The 15974-nt window shown below is 44.8% G+C and overlaps 1 protein-coding gene across 1 annotated transcript; it reads left to right on the forward strand.

The window, feature by feature from the left end:
- Nucleotides 1-428: 428 nt before the first annotated feature.
- LOC130114111 (intestinal mucin-like protein) lies at nucleotides 429-6918 on the forward strand. Its single transcript, XM_056281875.1, has 19 exons — nucleotides 429-961; nucleotides 1340-1500; nucleotides 1647-1821; nucleotides 1927-2174; nucleotides 2357-2540; nucleotides 2631-2832; nucleotides 2993-3168; nucleotides 3298-3367; nucleotides 3552-3652; nucleotides 3748-3779; nucleotides 3902-4079; nucleotides 4208-4312; nucleotides 4406-4446; nucleotides 4541-4666; nucleotides 4795-4890; nucleotides 4992-5120; nucleotides 5760-5799; nucleotides 5888-6011; nucleotides 6575-6918. The coding sequence occupies exons 1-19, from the start codon at nucleotides 514-516 to the stop codon at nucleotides 6783-6785; spliced, it is 2847 nt and encodes a 948-aa protein (XP_056137850.1). The 5' UTR covers nucleotides 429-513; the 3' UTR covers nucleotides 6786-6918.
- The last annotated feature ends 9056 nt before the right edge of the window (nucleotides 6919-15974 follow it).

Raw genomic sequence — 15974 nt, forward strand, 5'->3', positions numbered from 1 at the left:
ATAACAACATCTACAACAGAAAGTCCCACAACTACATCTACAAGCAAACCAACTGAACCCTCCACTACACCTGAAGAAACTTCCACTCCTGTTGTTCTCACTACAACTACGTCACCACCTACCAGAACATCTACAACGGCAAGTCTCACAACTACATCTACAAGCAAGCCAACTGAACCCCCTACTACACCTGAGGAAACATCCACTCCTGTTGTTCTCACTACAACCACGTCACCACCTAATATAACAACATCTACAACAGAAAGTCCCACAACTACATCTACAAGCAAACCAACTGAACCCTCCACTACACCTGAAGAAACTTCCACTCCTGTTGTTCTCACTACAACTACGTCACCACCTAACAGAACATCTACAACGGCAAGTCTCACAACTACATCTACAAGCAAGCCAACTGAACCCCCTACTACACCTGAGGAAACATCCACTCCTGTTGTTCTCACTACAACCACGTCACCACCTAATATAACAACATCTGCAACAGCAAGTCTCATGACTACTTCTACAAGCAAACCAACTGCATACTCTACTAGTACAAAGGAGGAGATGTCAACCATTCTTTTGTCCACAACAATACTGCAAACAACAGAAAAAAGTGTGCCAACCACGGTTTCCACATCCTTAACAACAACATTTCATTCAGTTGTCACTGGTCCCACAGAGCCCACAGTGTCCATAGTACCTACAGCTCCGCTTGTTGACACCACTACTACTTTACAACCTACAGCAACACCATTAACAACAAGAGTCACATCCCCTACATCAACTGAAGTGTCATCACGTCCCACTGTTGTGACGACAACAACTTCATCATCTAGTATTACGTCCCCACACACATCCACTACTGAGACTTCATCAGCACCTGGACAATCTACCACACCTCTCACATCAGGAACGACAGAATGCTTCTGTATTGTTGATGGCAAACATTATCGGCCAGGTAAGAGGGAAACACTTTTTTTATCTTTCCAATTTCATATAAGAAATTATTTTCAGAACTGAATGGATTTTCTTGTTTTGATTTTTTTTTTAATCATGTAAATTATTAGCTACAACTAGTATATATGTGGCCATGACATTCAATGCATTAGCATGTGTATATATGCTCATGGGTGATAGGACTGTTTCACTTGTAATTTTCCAGCTTTATTACACTGGACAAAAAAAAACAAACTAGATAATGATCATCATAGTTAATCATTTTTGTCATTCCAATATATCTTAGTTGGAGTGTTAAAGCCAAATGAGGTTTCTTATTCAAAAGGTTTACCACTGATAAATCCATCCCTAAGATGTTTCATTTTCATTTTCATTTCAGGGGAGGTAATATTTGACAAGAAACACATTGGATCAGGTATATGTCTCACAATGATATGCTCTGATGTTTGCGAGATTCACAATGAGACTAGCCCTTGTTCGTCAACGCCTGCACCCGCTCCCACACCCTATGTTCCCACCTGTCCTGAATGGGATAAAGGGGTAAAAAACCTCATATATTCTGTCTTGCCACAGAAGTGTGTTATTTGACATCATATGTCAATGTATGTATGTTACATCATTGCCAAGTTTCCAAATTGGACATTGCATTTATGTGATTTTCACTATTCTCTTCCTCTTCACATCAGCAAAACGAGACATTTTTCATTTGCAACTGCACACTGGCCAGATGCATTGAGAACAACACAATTGAAATAATTTCATATGAGTGTCCACCCCTTAAGGAAATCACTTGTGCTAATGGAAAGAAACCAGTTATTGTGCACAATGAAACCAATTGCTGCGACTATTACGCTTGTGACTGTGAGTATTTATGGCTAAGGTAGTACAAGGCAGTCATCATTCACTCTTACTTGATGAATAAAACTAGTACAAAACAATAACTCCTTATGTTTTGTGTCTTTACAGGTAAATGTGACGGTTGGGGAGACCCCCATTATAAAACATTTGATGGCCTTTACTACACTTATCAAGGAAGCTGTACCTATGTCTTAATGGAGGAAATTGTACCGAAACACGGCTTATCAATTTATATTGACAATGTTGTCTGTGATGTCACTGAAGCTGTGTCATGTCCTCGATCAATCATTGTAGCCTATCGGTCACAAGTTATCACACTCATAAATCATAATGTCATTGGAGCAGTTCAAATGGAGGTAAAATACCTTTCCATGCTTATTTTCAGGTCATATCACTGCCTTATTTTAAGTTAGGATAGAATTTAAAAGATCAGTAATCAATTCAATGCTGTTGTTTTGATGTGGAGGTATGTGCTATGTATCAATACCTGTTATTTTTCTCATTTTGTCGAATATTTACTTGTGTTTCTTATGTTTAGGCTCTCCTTAATGGAACTGGTCTGAAATTACCCTTTTCAAGTCAAGGCATTAAGATTGTAAACACGGGGCTTTCGCTGGTTTTGGAAATCTCTGAATTCCAAGTTGTAGTTGCTTTTGGATTGACCGGATTTGGTGTCGACCTTCCATTTAAATACTTTGGCAAAAACACACAGGGCCATTGTGGTAAGAATTCTTTACGCTGTGGGACATAACTGCAGATTATTGCATGTATTTGAAGAGAAATATTGATTGTTCTTTTGACTGCTCTGTCAGGAACGTGCAACAACAACCAGGCTGATGACTGTATGTTACCGGATGGCCAACTTGTTGAAAGTTGTGCTGTAATGGCAGACTACTGGCTGGCAAAAATCATTCCTCAGCCCAGTTGCCAGATACCAACCATCCTCACAACTGTGGTTCCAGAAATAAAGAGACCATGCAAATCAAGCTCTGTATGTGATCTGCTTAAAAGCGGGTATGCATATCCTGATTCGCAGTAGTGGTTACCTTATATGCACATAATATTAGATTATCCTACTTCACTGTGTAGAAAACTGAGCAAAATTTACTTGGCAATACATTTGAAATATCAATTTAAATGCAGTTCCTTCAAATCCGGGCTTTTGTTTCAACAGGGTGTTTAAAGAATGTCATCCACTCATCTCTCCCGACTCGTTCTATCAGGGCTGCACTTTTGATAGCTGTCATACTGCAAATGCAGAAATGCAGTGCACAAGCTTGCAAATTTATGCTGCTGCCTGTGCTGAGGCAGGGGTTTGCGTCCACTGGAGGAACCACACCACACTCTGTGGTAAGCCAGCCTACTCATTTTACTGCTGGCAGTGCACCTATTGTGAATGAATACAGAAATGTTTCCTTACAATATTTTTTTCACAAGTTACGAGGATCCAACTAACTGATCTCTGTTTTCCATTAACAGCAAGTAACTGCCCGTCAGACAAAATTTACAAGCCATGTGGTCCAGTAGAGCAGCCAACCTGTGATGACGAGTAAGTTATCACTAAAACCAAATGTGTTGGCCATACGCTATGTTTTGCATGACAAATAATGCATAGGACAACCAGTATGTTTAATTTTGTCACGCACAAGATACAAAGATTACAGTGGTGGATAGCAAAGAGAATAAAATAGGACTGGGAAATCTAGTTGCCCTAACTTGATTAATTATTGCAGACCTGAAACATCCACTATCAATGTCACTATGGAGGGCTGCTTTTGTCCTGATGGCTTGACGCTCTTCAACAAAGCGTCCGGGATATGTGTTAATAAATGTGGTGAGTACGACTTGTTTTCTCAACTCAGAGTTATCATTAAGGCGACTGCATCATTGTAGTAATCCAGCTCTAATATAGCGCTTGTGATCACACAGGATGTCTCGATGTGGCCCACATCCCACGTGAGGTGAGCCGAGTCTTCTGCTGTTCATGCATGCTTAAATTTCTCTTCCTCTTAGTTGTTCAATCACTGTGGTGTTTAAAGTGAGAGAACTAAATGTGCTTCGTACGCATAACTCTTTCTTACAGTTTAACGAGAGCTTTGAGCAAAACTGCCAAAACTGTGTTTGCGAGGAGTCCACCAAGTCTGTGACTTGTAAGCCGAAGGTGTGCCCAGCACTGCCCGTGGCCAATTGCACGGAACCAGGATACATCCCTATCAACCAAACTAATCCGGAAGACCCTTGTTGCACCTCTTCCGTTTGCCGTGAGATCCACATCACACACACATCTTTTTTTTTTAAAGCATTTTGCTTTAAGTTTATTTCTTAAGTGGAGTTGCTTCAAAATCAGTCATTCAATAAAAACGCCACTAAACCATCTTCATCTCCGTAGGATGTGACAGCAGGACTTGTCCACCCATCAAAACAAAATGTCCAGTTGGATACATGCAATCAGTTGCCATCCCCGGTGGAGGGTGCTGCCCACAACTCACCTGTGGTAATCTTTGGGTTTAGGGTTTGGATTGACAATAAAATGACAATGGCAAAATTTTTCTTGCAACTCTTACATGTGTGTCTAATACTTTCCTAGACCGTAAAAGAGTTTGTGTTCATGATGGCGTGGAACACAAGGTAAGTAACGTGTGTCTTTGCACGTTCAATGTATTGCCACAATGTGAGGTTATGCCGATCAGTATGGTCAGGCTTCTGCTATGTGCTTCCCTAGCCTGGTGCTTTAGTCAACGTGTTGGACTGTCACGACTGCGTCTGCAGCAGCAAAGAGCTGGACCCCAACAATGGTCTTTTGAAAGTAGTCTGTCAGATTCAGCAGTGTGACCAGAAATGCAAACCGGTAAGAGTAATCATTATTTTCCATTATAATATTAAAACACATAGGAAACACTTTGACTGTTTGCTTAACTGGCACAATACTGTAAACGTGAACAGGCTTTAGCCAATAAGGTCTTCCCTTTCATGCAGGGATATACGTATGTCACTGATTCAGACGAATGCTGTGGGAGATGTGTACAGACCCACTGTGTCCTCAATGTCAGTGGAACTGAGAAGCTCTTGAAGGTAAGAGGGAAATTACCAGCTGAGCAACATTATCATATTGGCTGGATCATGATGTGTCATTGTGTGTGTGTACGCATATATTCACCTGTCTGTCTTTCCAGTCAGGAGAAACCTGGTCACCTCCTGAGAATAAATGCAAGCAAACCTCATGCACCAGAAGTGGTGACAGTTTGATTACAACTATTTCAGACATTATCTGCCCACTGTTCCAGCAGAGCAACTGCCAGCCTGTAAGTATCATTTAGAGCAAACAAATATTAATCTAACAGAAATACAACTGAACATGGGCAGCACCATGGCGCAGTGGTTAGCGTGGTCACCTCACAGCAAGAAGGTCCTGGGTTCGAGCCCCAGGGTAGTCCAACCTTGGGGGTCGTCCTGGGTCGTCCTCTGTGTGGAGTTTGCATGTTCTCCCCGTGTCTGCGTGGGTTTCTTCCGGGGGCTCCGGTGTCTTCTCACAGTCCAAAGACATGTAGGTCAGCTGAATCGGCCATACTAAATTGTCCCTAGGTGTGTGTGTGTGTGTGTGTGTGTGTGTGTGTGTGTGTGTGTGTGTGTGTGTGTGTGTGTGTGTGTGTGTGTGTGTGTGTGTGTGTGTGTGTGTGTGTGTGTGTGTGTGTGTGTGGTGGCCTGTCCAGGGTGTTTTCCCACCTGCCGCCCAGTGACTGCTGGGATAGGCTCCAGCAACCCTGGGAGCAGGATAAGCAGTTTGGATAATGGATGGATGGAAAACCGAACATGCTCTAGAAAGTTTATTGAGTTACATTTCAAGCTGACACCACTATCATTACAACAAAGTGGAACTCTGCATTCAAACTCAAATGCCACTTTTAATTGTGTTTAAACATGGTTTGCATTTGCCTCCTTAGGGCACGATTCAGACTGCTGCAAATGGCTGCTGTGAAATTTGTGAGTGCCGCAATGTTTTATTTGATTATTTTGGATATGATGTACTCTAGAATGAAAACAAGCTAATGGTATATCTCTTCCTAAAAAGGTGTTGAGAAAGACAAGGTGTGTAGGATAGGGTCAATGAGGACCTTCATTAAACACAATGGCTGCCAGTCTAATGAGGAGGTAGACGTGCCGTATTGTGAAGGACAGTGCAACACATTCAGCAAGTAAGTGATGACATTACCAACATCTTGAAATGATCAGGGGAGCTATTAAAGAAGTATTTTAAATGTCAGGGTGTCCGAGTGGCGTGGCGGTCTATTCCGTTGCTTACCAACATGGAGATCGCCTGTTCGAATCCCTGCGTTACCTCCAGCTTGGTCGGGCGTCCCTACAGACACAATTGGTTGTGTCTGCGGATGGGAAGCTGGATTTGGGTGTGTGTCCTGGTTGCTGCACTAGCGCCTCCTCTGGTCGGTCGAGGTGCCTGTTCGGGGGGGAGGAGGAATAGCATGACCCTCCCACGTGCTACCTCCCCCTGGTGAAACTCCTCACTGTCAGGTAAAAAGAAGCGGCTGGCGACTCCACATGTATCGGAGGTGGCATGTGGTAGTCTGCAGCCCTCCCCGGATCGGCAGAGGGGGTGGAGCAGCAACCGGGACGGCTCGGAAGAGTGGGGTAATTGGCCAAGTACAATTGGGGAGGAAAAGGGAGGAGATTTATATTTCAACTGTTAATATGTAGTTTGCCATTTACCCAGAGGTCTGTGTTTTTCAATTGCACCCTTCAGGTACTCCGAAATGGCAGCCATGATGCAGCACACTTGCTCTTGCTGCAAGGAGTCACGATACAGCAATCGCACTATTGAGTTGCATTGTCAGAATGGCAGTGTAGTAACTCATGCATACATGCACGTGGAGGAGTGCGGCTGCAGCCACACAGACTGCACCCAACCTGCTGAACGTCCTGCCCGCAAGAGACGCAGCTTCACATTGTTTTAATGGAAACGCTACATGCCACCATTTCTCGATACATAGAGAAGTTAACCTGCTTTTGCTTTTCCCCTATCTTTTATGCTGAACTTTTAAAAGCAATTTTCAGCAAAAACAATGCGTCATAAAAACTGCAACTCTCTCCCCGTCTCTGGTGTCTTTTATTTTACTGATTCAACCATATCACCTACCCAGTTTCATTTTCATTTATTTAGCTGGGTTGTTTCACCCGCCTACCCAGCTACCCAGTTTCATTTTTATTTATTTATGTATTCGTTCATTCAATATGATATGATATGCAGTAATACTACCAGAGTTTGGACAAAGAGTACAATTTCATCTGTGGTCCCCAGATGTAAATAAAAAAAAGCTTTCTGTTTGTTCCATTTACAAACTGTATCAAAGGAAGAATATAAAAAGAATAGAACAGAATAGAATAGAGCGACTAGCAGTTTTCAGGTTTGCCATTGACATTAACATATGATGATATGTGCTTCACAGAACATAGTTCCCAAAGTGAAATGAATCAATTTTTACAGGAAATTGTCTCACTAATACATATCTCCATAGACTAGACACCATAGCAACACAGCAACTGGTGTTATGCTTGATTGGCAGGCATATCATCCAATCACTGAGATGTTTTATTTTCTAATATAGTTCATTTAACGCCAGAGACTTCAATAGTAAAGTACTGAGGCCTGCAGGAGATGTTGTGACCTGGAGTAAATTGAGGGCTGGGCGGTGATTTTAACATAATGAAATGTGGCTCTCACATTTTAGAGAAACATGTACTTTTGGTTGTCTTAATATTGTAAACTTGAGCAGAAGGAAGTTCACTGGAAGACACACTGACACAACGCATTTGCAAGGCATGAAAAATGATCAGGAACAACCCGGATCTGGGCAGTCATACTCCCTGGTCCAGTGATTAAGCTGTTAGTATTGCTATATAAATATTTACATTTATGACAGCTATCTTCCTCATCCTAAGCCCTGAATGACAAACACAGATCTGGATGACAAAAAAAAAGTTTTTTCCAAGTTTCATAAGTGCAAGAGTTGGTCTGACACACACACACACAAACACAAACACACACACACACACACACACACACACACGCCTCTTCTTACACTTCTGGAACTAAGCGGTTATTTTGAATTGGATGCTCTACTAGACCATCTTGCTGGTAGCGGTACATTTCTGACTCACCACCGCAGGATAGGCAAGATCATTTGGCAGAGTGGGTTCCTTACTGAATGGGGTATTATGGGGGGGGGGATTTCCAAGTCTTGTGGTGGACTTTTCTGTCAATAGCGAGTGCTGTTACTTTCATTAGCTTTCACATATGCTTTCACAACACTTAACTAACCTCTCTCGGGCGTCCGGGTGCGTGGCGGTCTATTCCATTGCCTGCCAACACGGGGATCATCGGTTCGAATCCTCGTGTTACCTCCGGCTTGATCGGGCGTCCCTGCAGACACAACTGGCTGTGTCTGCGGGTGGGAAGCCGGATGTGGGTAAGTGTCCTGGTCGCTGCACTAGCGCCTCCTCTGGTCAGTCAGGGCGCCTGTTCGGGACTGGGGGGAATAGCGTGATCCTCCCACGCGCTACGCCCCCCCTGATGAATAGGGCTGCAACTAACGACTATTTCGATAGTCGAATAATCTATCGATTATTGAAACGAATAATCGACTATTCGGAGTATGAATCGCACAGTTACTCAATGGCTCTTATTTAGCTATCAGCTTTTAAATTTAGTTTGAGGTTGTTTTAGGCATGTGATAACAAACAATAAAGACAATAAAGATGAATACTTCATTCAAAAATACATCTTTTAATGAGCTTTCCTGCTGATACAAAAGATAAATAAAAATTCATTTCCAATATCAATTTTTTCAGTCAAAATTTTAAACCAAGGATAAGCAAAGTAGCAGCAATACAATATAACAAAACTACAGCAGTTTGCCCTTAATCAAATAAATCAAACAATCCATCTAAATTTAAAAGAAATAAACAAGAGGGCGTAAATGTCTACCTGGGCCATGCCTCATCACGGATATGATAAAGCTACTGTAACCTATTTTTCTGGACTTAGCCTGTTAGTGATTTTAAGTTCCTGTTATAAGTCGTTGCCAAAGTATATGCCTTGAGCTCTTATTTTGAAGGCTGAAGAGAGCGGAAGTGCTGTACGCAGCGTCGTTGCTGTGGAGTTCTGTTGGGGGAAGAATCCAAATAAAATGGTCCTCGTGTGAAAGTGGAACCTCCGTATTTGTTATTTTATAGTTTCATACAGTATAGGCGACATCTACAAACCCTCGGTTACATTGGTGGCAGCGGTGGGATCCGGAAGATCCTCAGAAGTCTCTTCGGAGCGCGGGAATAACAAAGCGCGAGGGCGCACTTCCGGGAGAGGATGACGACTGTAAACTACTAATAACACACATTAGTCCCCAGCTAATGGATCTGAACCTTTAGCCGAGCGGTTAGTGACGTCGCCTTGTGGTGCAGTACACCTTGTATCGAATCCCGCACCTGGCAAGAAAAAAACCGGTTACATTACTATAATTCCGATTTTGGGATAAACGGCAGGATTTTCAGTTGCACGAAACGAATTAAGAGTCTTTAGGTATATGATTTAATTAGCTGGATAACCATCCAAAGGAGTTGAATCAAGACGTTTCGCCTCTCATCCAAGAGGCTTCCTCAGTTCGTGCCTTTCTGCCTAGACCAAGCTAGTCTGACTGGCCGGTGATGAGACTCAGTATTTATCCTCTAGGAGTCGTTGCCAGAGCCATAGATATGCGTGGCTCTCCTGTGCTCCGATGTTATGGCCGCGCCCCGTCGCCATCGGAGCTGTTGGTTTGCATTTGTTTAGCAGCGACGGTGGTTGGGGGTGTCGACTTCATTGTTCCTGGATAACATACAACACGCGGTGAAATCACACACGGAATTTAACGAGACGAACCATTGTAAGACTGGCATGTAGGAAGGAACACGTTTTTAGCATTTAAGAGACCGACAAGACCCGTTAAGTCAGTGGATCTCAGACTCGGACCTGGGGGCTCCCTGCGTATGTTGGCTTTGGTTCCGACCACATTTGGCTATCCGACCTTTTTAACAATCAACATGTGTGGTCGAAACGTTAACCGAGCTTATGACTGAATTGCTTGCCGTTATATTTTTGGAGCATCGTTAAGCGAGTGCGCGAGTCTTCACCCTTTAGTATGGTTAGGGCACATTTTGGAATGTGAACAGGATCGTTGTGAATAATACCTTATTTGCTAGCTACTATGTATTGTAAACTACTAATAAGACACGTTAGCCCTTAGCTAATAGATCTGACTCCTTAGCCGAGCGGTTAGTGACGTCGCCTTGAGGCGCAGTACACCCCGTATCGAATCCCGCACCGAGCAAGCAAATAACCGGTTACAATACGTTATTATTTGCTAGCTACTATGTTCGATGCCATTAGCAATTCATTGATCAAGAGAAAATGTATTTTAAAATAGAAAGAGTTACAGCTCATAACGTGAAGTAACGTGGCTTTTAACATTAACTAGCTAGTTAATGTAACCTATTTTTCTGGACTTAGCCTGTTCGTGATTTTAAGTTCCTCTTATAAGCTGTTGCCAAAGTATATGCCTTGAGCTCTTATTTTGAAGGCTGAAGAGAGAGCGGAAAGTGCTGTACGCAGTGTTGTTGCTGTGGAGTTCTGTTGGGGGAAGAATCCAAATAAAGTGGTCCTCGTGTGAAAGTGGAACCTCCGTATTTGTTATTTTATAGTTTCATACAGTATAGGCGACATCTACAAACCCTCGGTTACATTAACTAGCCAACTAACTTACCGAGACGAGTCTTCATCGCACAGAGAGCCAACGTGCCTCCTCTTCAGATGCTCCAGCATAACGGATGTGCTCCCATGCCAGGCAAGGTCAGCTTTGCAAATGTTGCGGTTTACAACCTTTTTGGCTCCCACACTTTGGATGTTTTTGGTCGCGAAGGTGTTGCCATTGCTCTATTGTTCAATTTTGTCCAGTAAGCGGTAATGCCTGCATCATGTCAGAGCATTCTGAGTCGGCGCAAAAAACACGCGCGATGATGTCACCCAACTCACCGACAATTAAATTCGTTGGCAACTAACTTGGTCATCGATTTTTGTCGACTACGTCGATTATTCGTTGCACCCCTACTGGTGAAACTCCTCACTGTCAGGTGAAAAGAAGCGGCTGGCGACTCCACATGTATCGGAGGTGGCACGTGGTAGTCTGTAGCCCTCCGCGGATCGGCAGAGGGGGTGAAGCAGTGACTGGGACGGCTCGGAGGAGTGGGGTAATTGGACGAGTACAGTTGGGGAGGAAAAGGAGGGGAAATTAAAAGACAGAAAGAAAACTTTTAGATCTGCAGCCGACAGGATGTGGCCATGGAACCGCACCTCAGACACTCTAAACTGAAGCTTCTTGACACTGAGCCGTAGTTTCACTTGTCGACAGCGGTCCAGAAGGGCTACCAGCTTGTCATCATGGTCCTTGTTTGCCTCTTCCTCGCTGTCGCCACAACCAATGATGAGGATGTCGTCAGCTATAGGCTCCACTCCCTCAAGCCCTTCCAACAGCTCATGCTGTTTCCTCTGGTAGACCTCTGGGGCTACTGACACACCAAACGGAAGTTTCAACCATCTCTTCCGGACCCCAGGGGGTCCAAAAGGTGGTCATGGGGCTGCTAGCCTCATCCAGTTTACACTGAAGAAAAGCATCTCTTGCATCGACCAGTGTGAAGACTTTGGCTTTAGGCAGCTTATAGAGCACATCCTCCAGTGTGGGCATGAGGTAATGCGAGTGTCTGAGTGCCTGGTTGAGATGGTGCGGCTGTAGACATATACGCAGCTTTTCTGGTCTTTGGACTATGGTCATATTGCTGATCCAATCCGTGGGCTCACTGACTGATATGATATGACCCTCTATCCAAAGGAATTGAATCAAGTGCAACTGGACTTGGTTATATATCCGTGAAGACGTTTCGCCTCTCATCCAAGAGGCTTCATCAGTTCGTGCCTTTCTGACTAGACCAAGCTAGTCTGACTGGCTTGTTATGAAACTCAGATATTTAGCCCACTTACAATGCCATCCTTTCATCTCTACCCAGGAGACTCAAAAGCTTAGCCTCCAAGAACAACAGTCGGTCACTAACGGCTCCAACGACTCATGACCACTGAATGGAGCACTAACGAAGTCGAAACTAACACCTCCAACGACTGTCGTTGCTAAACATCTGAACACAAAAGAGCCATTGACATCAATAGCTCTGATAACGACTCCAAAGAGGCTAAATATCAGAGTTTCATCACCACCGAATCTATCTTTAATACGATCGCATATGATCGCGATACGCTTTTAAAGATTAGAAATCAGTTTCCTGGGACCACAACAGGGTTACCAGCGGAGATTCTCCGAAGCGTCAGCCAGAGTAATGAAGGGAAGATCTTCCCGAACCAGAAACCATGGGTCGATAGAGCAGTTCGATCGGCCTTAACAGCTCGCACCACCACCTACAATGCAGGGCTGATTACTGGTGACATGAATGATTATAAAGCAGTGTCTTGCAGCCTGCGGAAGACAGTCAGAGGCTAAGTGGCGCTATAAGGACAAAGTGGAAGCTGACTTTAATGAAGGTGACCCGCTCGCGTGTGGAATGGACTACGGGTCATTACGGATTTTAAAAACAAGCCTTGCTCGGTTATGAATGTGGGTTCCTCCCTAGCGGACAAACTGAATGTGTTTTACGCACGCTACGAGGCTAACGGCACCAACAACAGCCAAATGGCCACAGTAGACAGCGGGGAACCCCTGTTCACCTTCACTGAGAGTGATGTGAGGAGGGTCCTTAGGGGGGTAAATGGCAAGAAAGCTGCAGGGCCTGACGAGATCCCTGGCCGGGTCCTGCACTAACCAGCTAGCTCCAGTGTTTACATACATCTTTAACACATCCCTGGCCCAAGCCATCGTCCCCTTATGCTTCAAGCGGTCCATTATTGCCCCTGTGCCAAAGAACAACAGCTCATCATGCCTGAATGACTAGCGACCAGTGGCCCTGACGTCAGCTCATTTGACCCCCTCTAGTTTGCCTAAAAAAACAACAGGTGCAGAGACGATGCCATCTCCAACCTCTTGCACACCACCTTAACCCACCTGGATGGGTGGGAGAGGGAACTGCACATGTATGCTGTTCATTGACTACAGTTCAGCGTTTAATACTATAGTCCCCTTCAATCTAGTCACGAAGATGAGGTCGCTAGGAATCAACACCCTGTTGTGTAATTGGGTGTACAACTTTCTCACTGACCGGCCCCAGGTGGTTAGGGTGGGCGGCCTAACCTCCGGAACATTGATCATCAACACAGGTGCTCCTCAGGGTTGTGTGCTGAGCCCTCTGCTGTACAACATCTACACACATGACTGCAAAGCCACAGACAGTTCCACCTCCATCATCAAATTTGCAGACGACACAGTGGTAATAGGCCTGATTTCCAACAACAATGAGCAGGCCTATCTGAACCAAGTAGATGACCTGGCACAGTGGTGCCAGTCCAACAACCTGATCCTGAACATCAGCAAGACCAAAGAAATGGTTGTGGACTTCAGGAGACAACAGGGGAAAGGATACAACCCACTAAAGATCAACGGGGAACCTGTGGAGAGGGTCTCCAGCTTTAAATACCTCGGCGTACACATTGCTGAGGACCTCACCTGGATTCTTCACACTCAGCATACTCTAAAGAAGTCCAGACAGAGGCTCTACTTCCTCCAAAGGCTGAGGAAATTCAAGGTCTCGCCTCCATCCTGAAGACATGCTATTCCTCGGCTGTGGAGAGCGTCCTAACAGGTTGCATCACCACCAGGTCTGGAAACTGTTCTGCCCGTGACCGAGTTGACCTGCAGAGAGTGATGCGCAGAACATCCCTCCCCATCCTGCCAGACACTTACACGAGAAGGGTGAGGACAAGAGCCAAGAAGATCATGAGCGACACTTTTCACCCTAACAACGGACTGTTCAGGCTATTGGGGTCTGGTAGGTGCCTCTGTAGTCTTAGGGCCAAAACAGAGAGACTAAAGAGAAGTTTCTATCAACAGGCCATAAGAACTCTCAACATATACGACCTTTCACATACTTGAGACAGCTGGGGTATTTTTTTATTATTTATTGTTTATTTTGACTTAAGAATGCACTGATCTTTTGTCTTTTAGCTAGGCCTATGTCTTTTTTCACATAATGACAGACGGAGTACCCCCCTTCATTTCACTGCATGTTTTACTTTGTATTTCTGTGCATGTGACAAATAAATAAAGTACTTGAACTTGAATCTGACTGAAGCTGTCATCTGCAAACAAGCTATGTGACACACTGAGAGGCAAACGCACAGATGCATTTGCCACAGAGCTGTATGTGAGAACCAAGGCCCTGTGCAACACTCACAATATCCCAGACCAGATGCTACAAAAGGCATAAACAGAGGAAAATGGGTGATTGTGTTCTTCTGAATTCCACCACCATCTTCACTGTCTTCAGGGGGTTTAGCTCCAGGTTCTGGCTGCACCAGGAAGCCAGGTGGTCCACCTCCCATCTGTAAGCACACTTGTCACCTTCAGATATGAGTCTGATGACTGTGGTGTCGTCCACAAACATCAGAAGCTTGACAGATTGGTGTCTGGAGGTGCAGCCATTAATGTAGAGGGAAAAGAGCAGCGGGGACAGGACCCAGCCTTGGGGGGCATTGGTAAAGATGAACCGAGGGTCCAAGACGTGCCTCCCTATCTTCACGTACTGACTCCTGCTGGTGAGGAAGTCAGTGATCCACCTGCAGGTGAAGTGGGGCACATGGAGCTGGGAGAGTCTGTCCTGGAGGAGAGCAGGGCTGATTGTGTTCAATGGGGAGCTGAAGTCCACAAACAGGATCCTGGCGTAGGTACCAGGAGAGTCCAAGTGAAGGAGAATGGAGTGGAAATCCATGTTGACAGCATCACCTGTGGACCTGTTGGCTCTGTATGCAAACTGTAACGGATCCAGGAAAGGGGTGGTGATGGACTTGAGGTGGGACAGCACAAGACGTTCAAAAGTCTCCATCACTACAGAGGTCAGAGCGAGGGGTCTGTAGTCATTTAGGCCTGTGATCCTTGGGGTCTTAGGGATAGGGATAATGGTGGAGGATTTAAGGCAGGCTGGCATCCTGCAGTCCTCCAGGGAGGTGTTGAAAATCTTCTGAACAGAGAAGGTGTGATTGGGGGGAGGGGTGTGCTCAGGCTGGGAGTTGGGGGGGAAGTCATTGGTAATGGTAATGGGCCCTTGAAGGGGGGGGGGCTGCTGGAGTACAGGGGCTGATGGCTGGGGGGTTGGGATATACAGTCCGAACTGACTTTAGCTGTGTTTCCACCAAAGAAACTGCCCCAAGAACTAGGAACCTAACAAATACCGGCATGCATTTTTGTGATAAATGCATAATATTATACTGAGCCTATTTTCTCAAATCAATAAGTACAACACACACACACAATTTAGTATGGCCAAATCACCTGACCTACATGTGGGTCATCCTCTCCACACAGAGGACGATCCACCAAGATTGGATTACCCCAGGGCTCGAATCCAGGACCTTCTTGCTGTGAGGCGACCGCACTAACCTCTGCGCCACCGTGCTGCCCATGTTTGTGTGTGTTGGCCCTGTGATGGCCTGGCGGCCTGTCCAGGATGTCTCCCCGCCTTCCGCCCAATGACTGCTGGAATAGGCTCCAGCATCCCCGTGACCCTGAGAGCAGGAGAAATGGTTCAGATGATGGATGGATGGATGGATGGATAATAAGTACAAAGTACTGTGTGGTCATTTGTGTTGTGGTGCGCTGCTCTGCTTACATTACATATTTTCACTTCGTCTCATGCCTGCCATCATAAGGAAAAACAAACTATACTCCATCGAAAATACTTCTTAATAATGCTCTCTATAAAACAGCTTTTACAGCTCTGCAGAAATACCACACCATATCATATTTCTTTGTTCACACAATCATTCAAATATTTTTGAATAGGAGAAGAAACAGACTGACCAGACTGAGAAAACTCACTTTTCCATATGTCCATCCATCCATCCATCCATTATCCAAACTGCTTATCCTGCTCTCGGGGTCACGGGGATGCTGGAGCCTATC

Source organism: Lampris incognitus, chromosome 6, assembly GCF_029633865.1.
Source record: "Lampris incognitus isolate fLamInc1 chromosome 6, fLamInc1.hap2, whole genome shotgun sequence".
Lineage (NCBI taxonomy): Eukaryota > Metazoa > Chordata > Actinopteri > Lampriformes > Lampridae > Lampris > Lampris incognitus.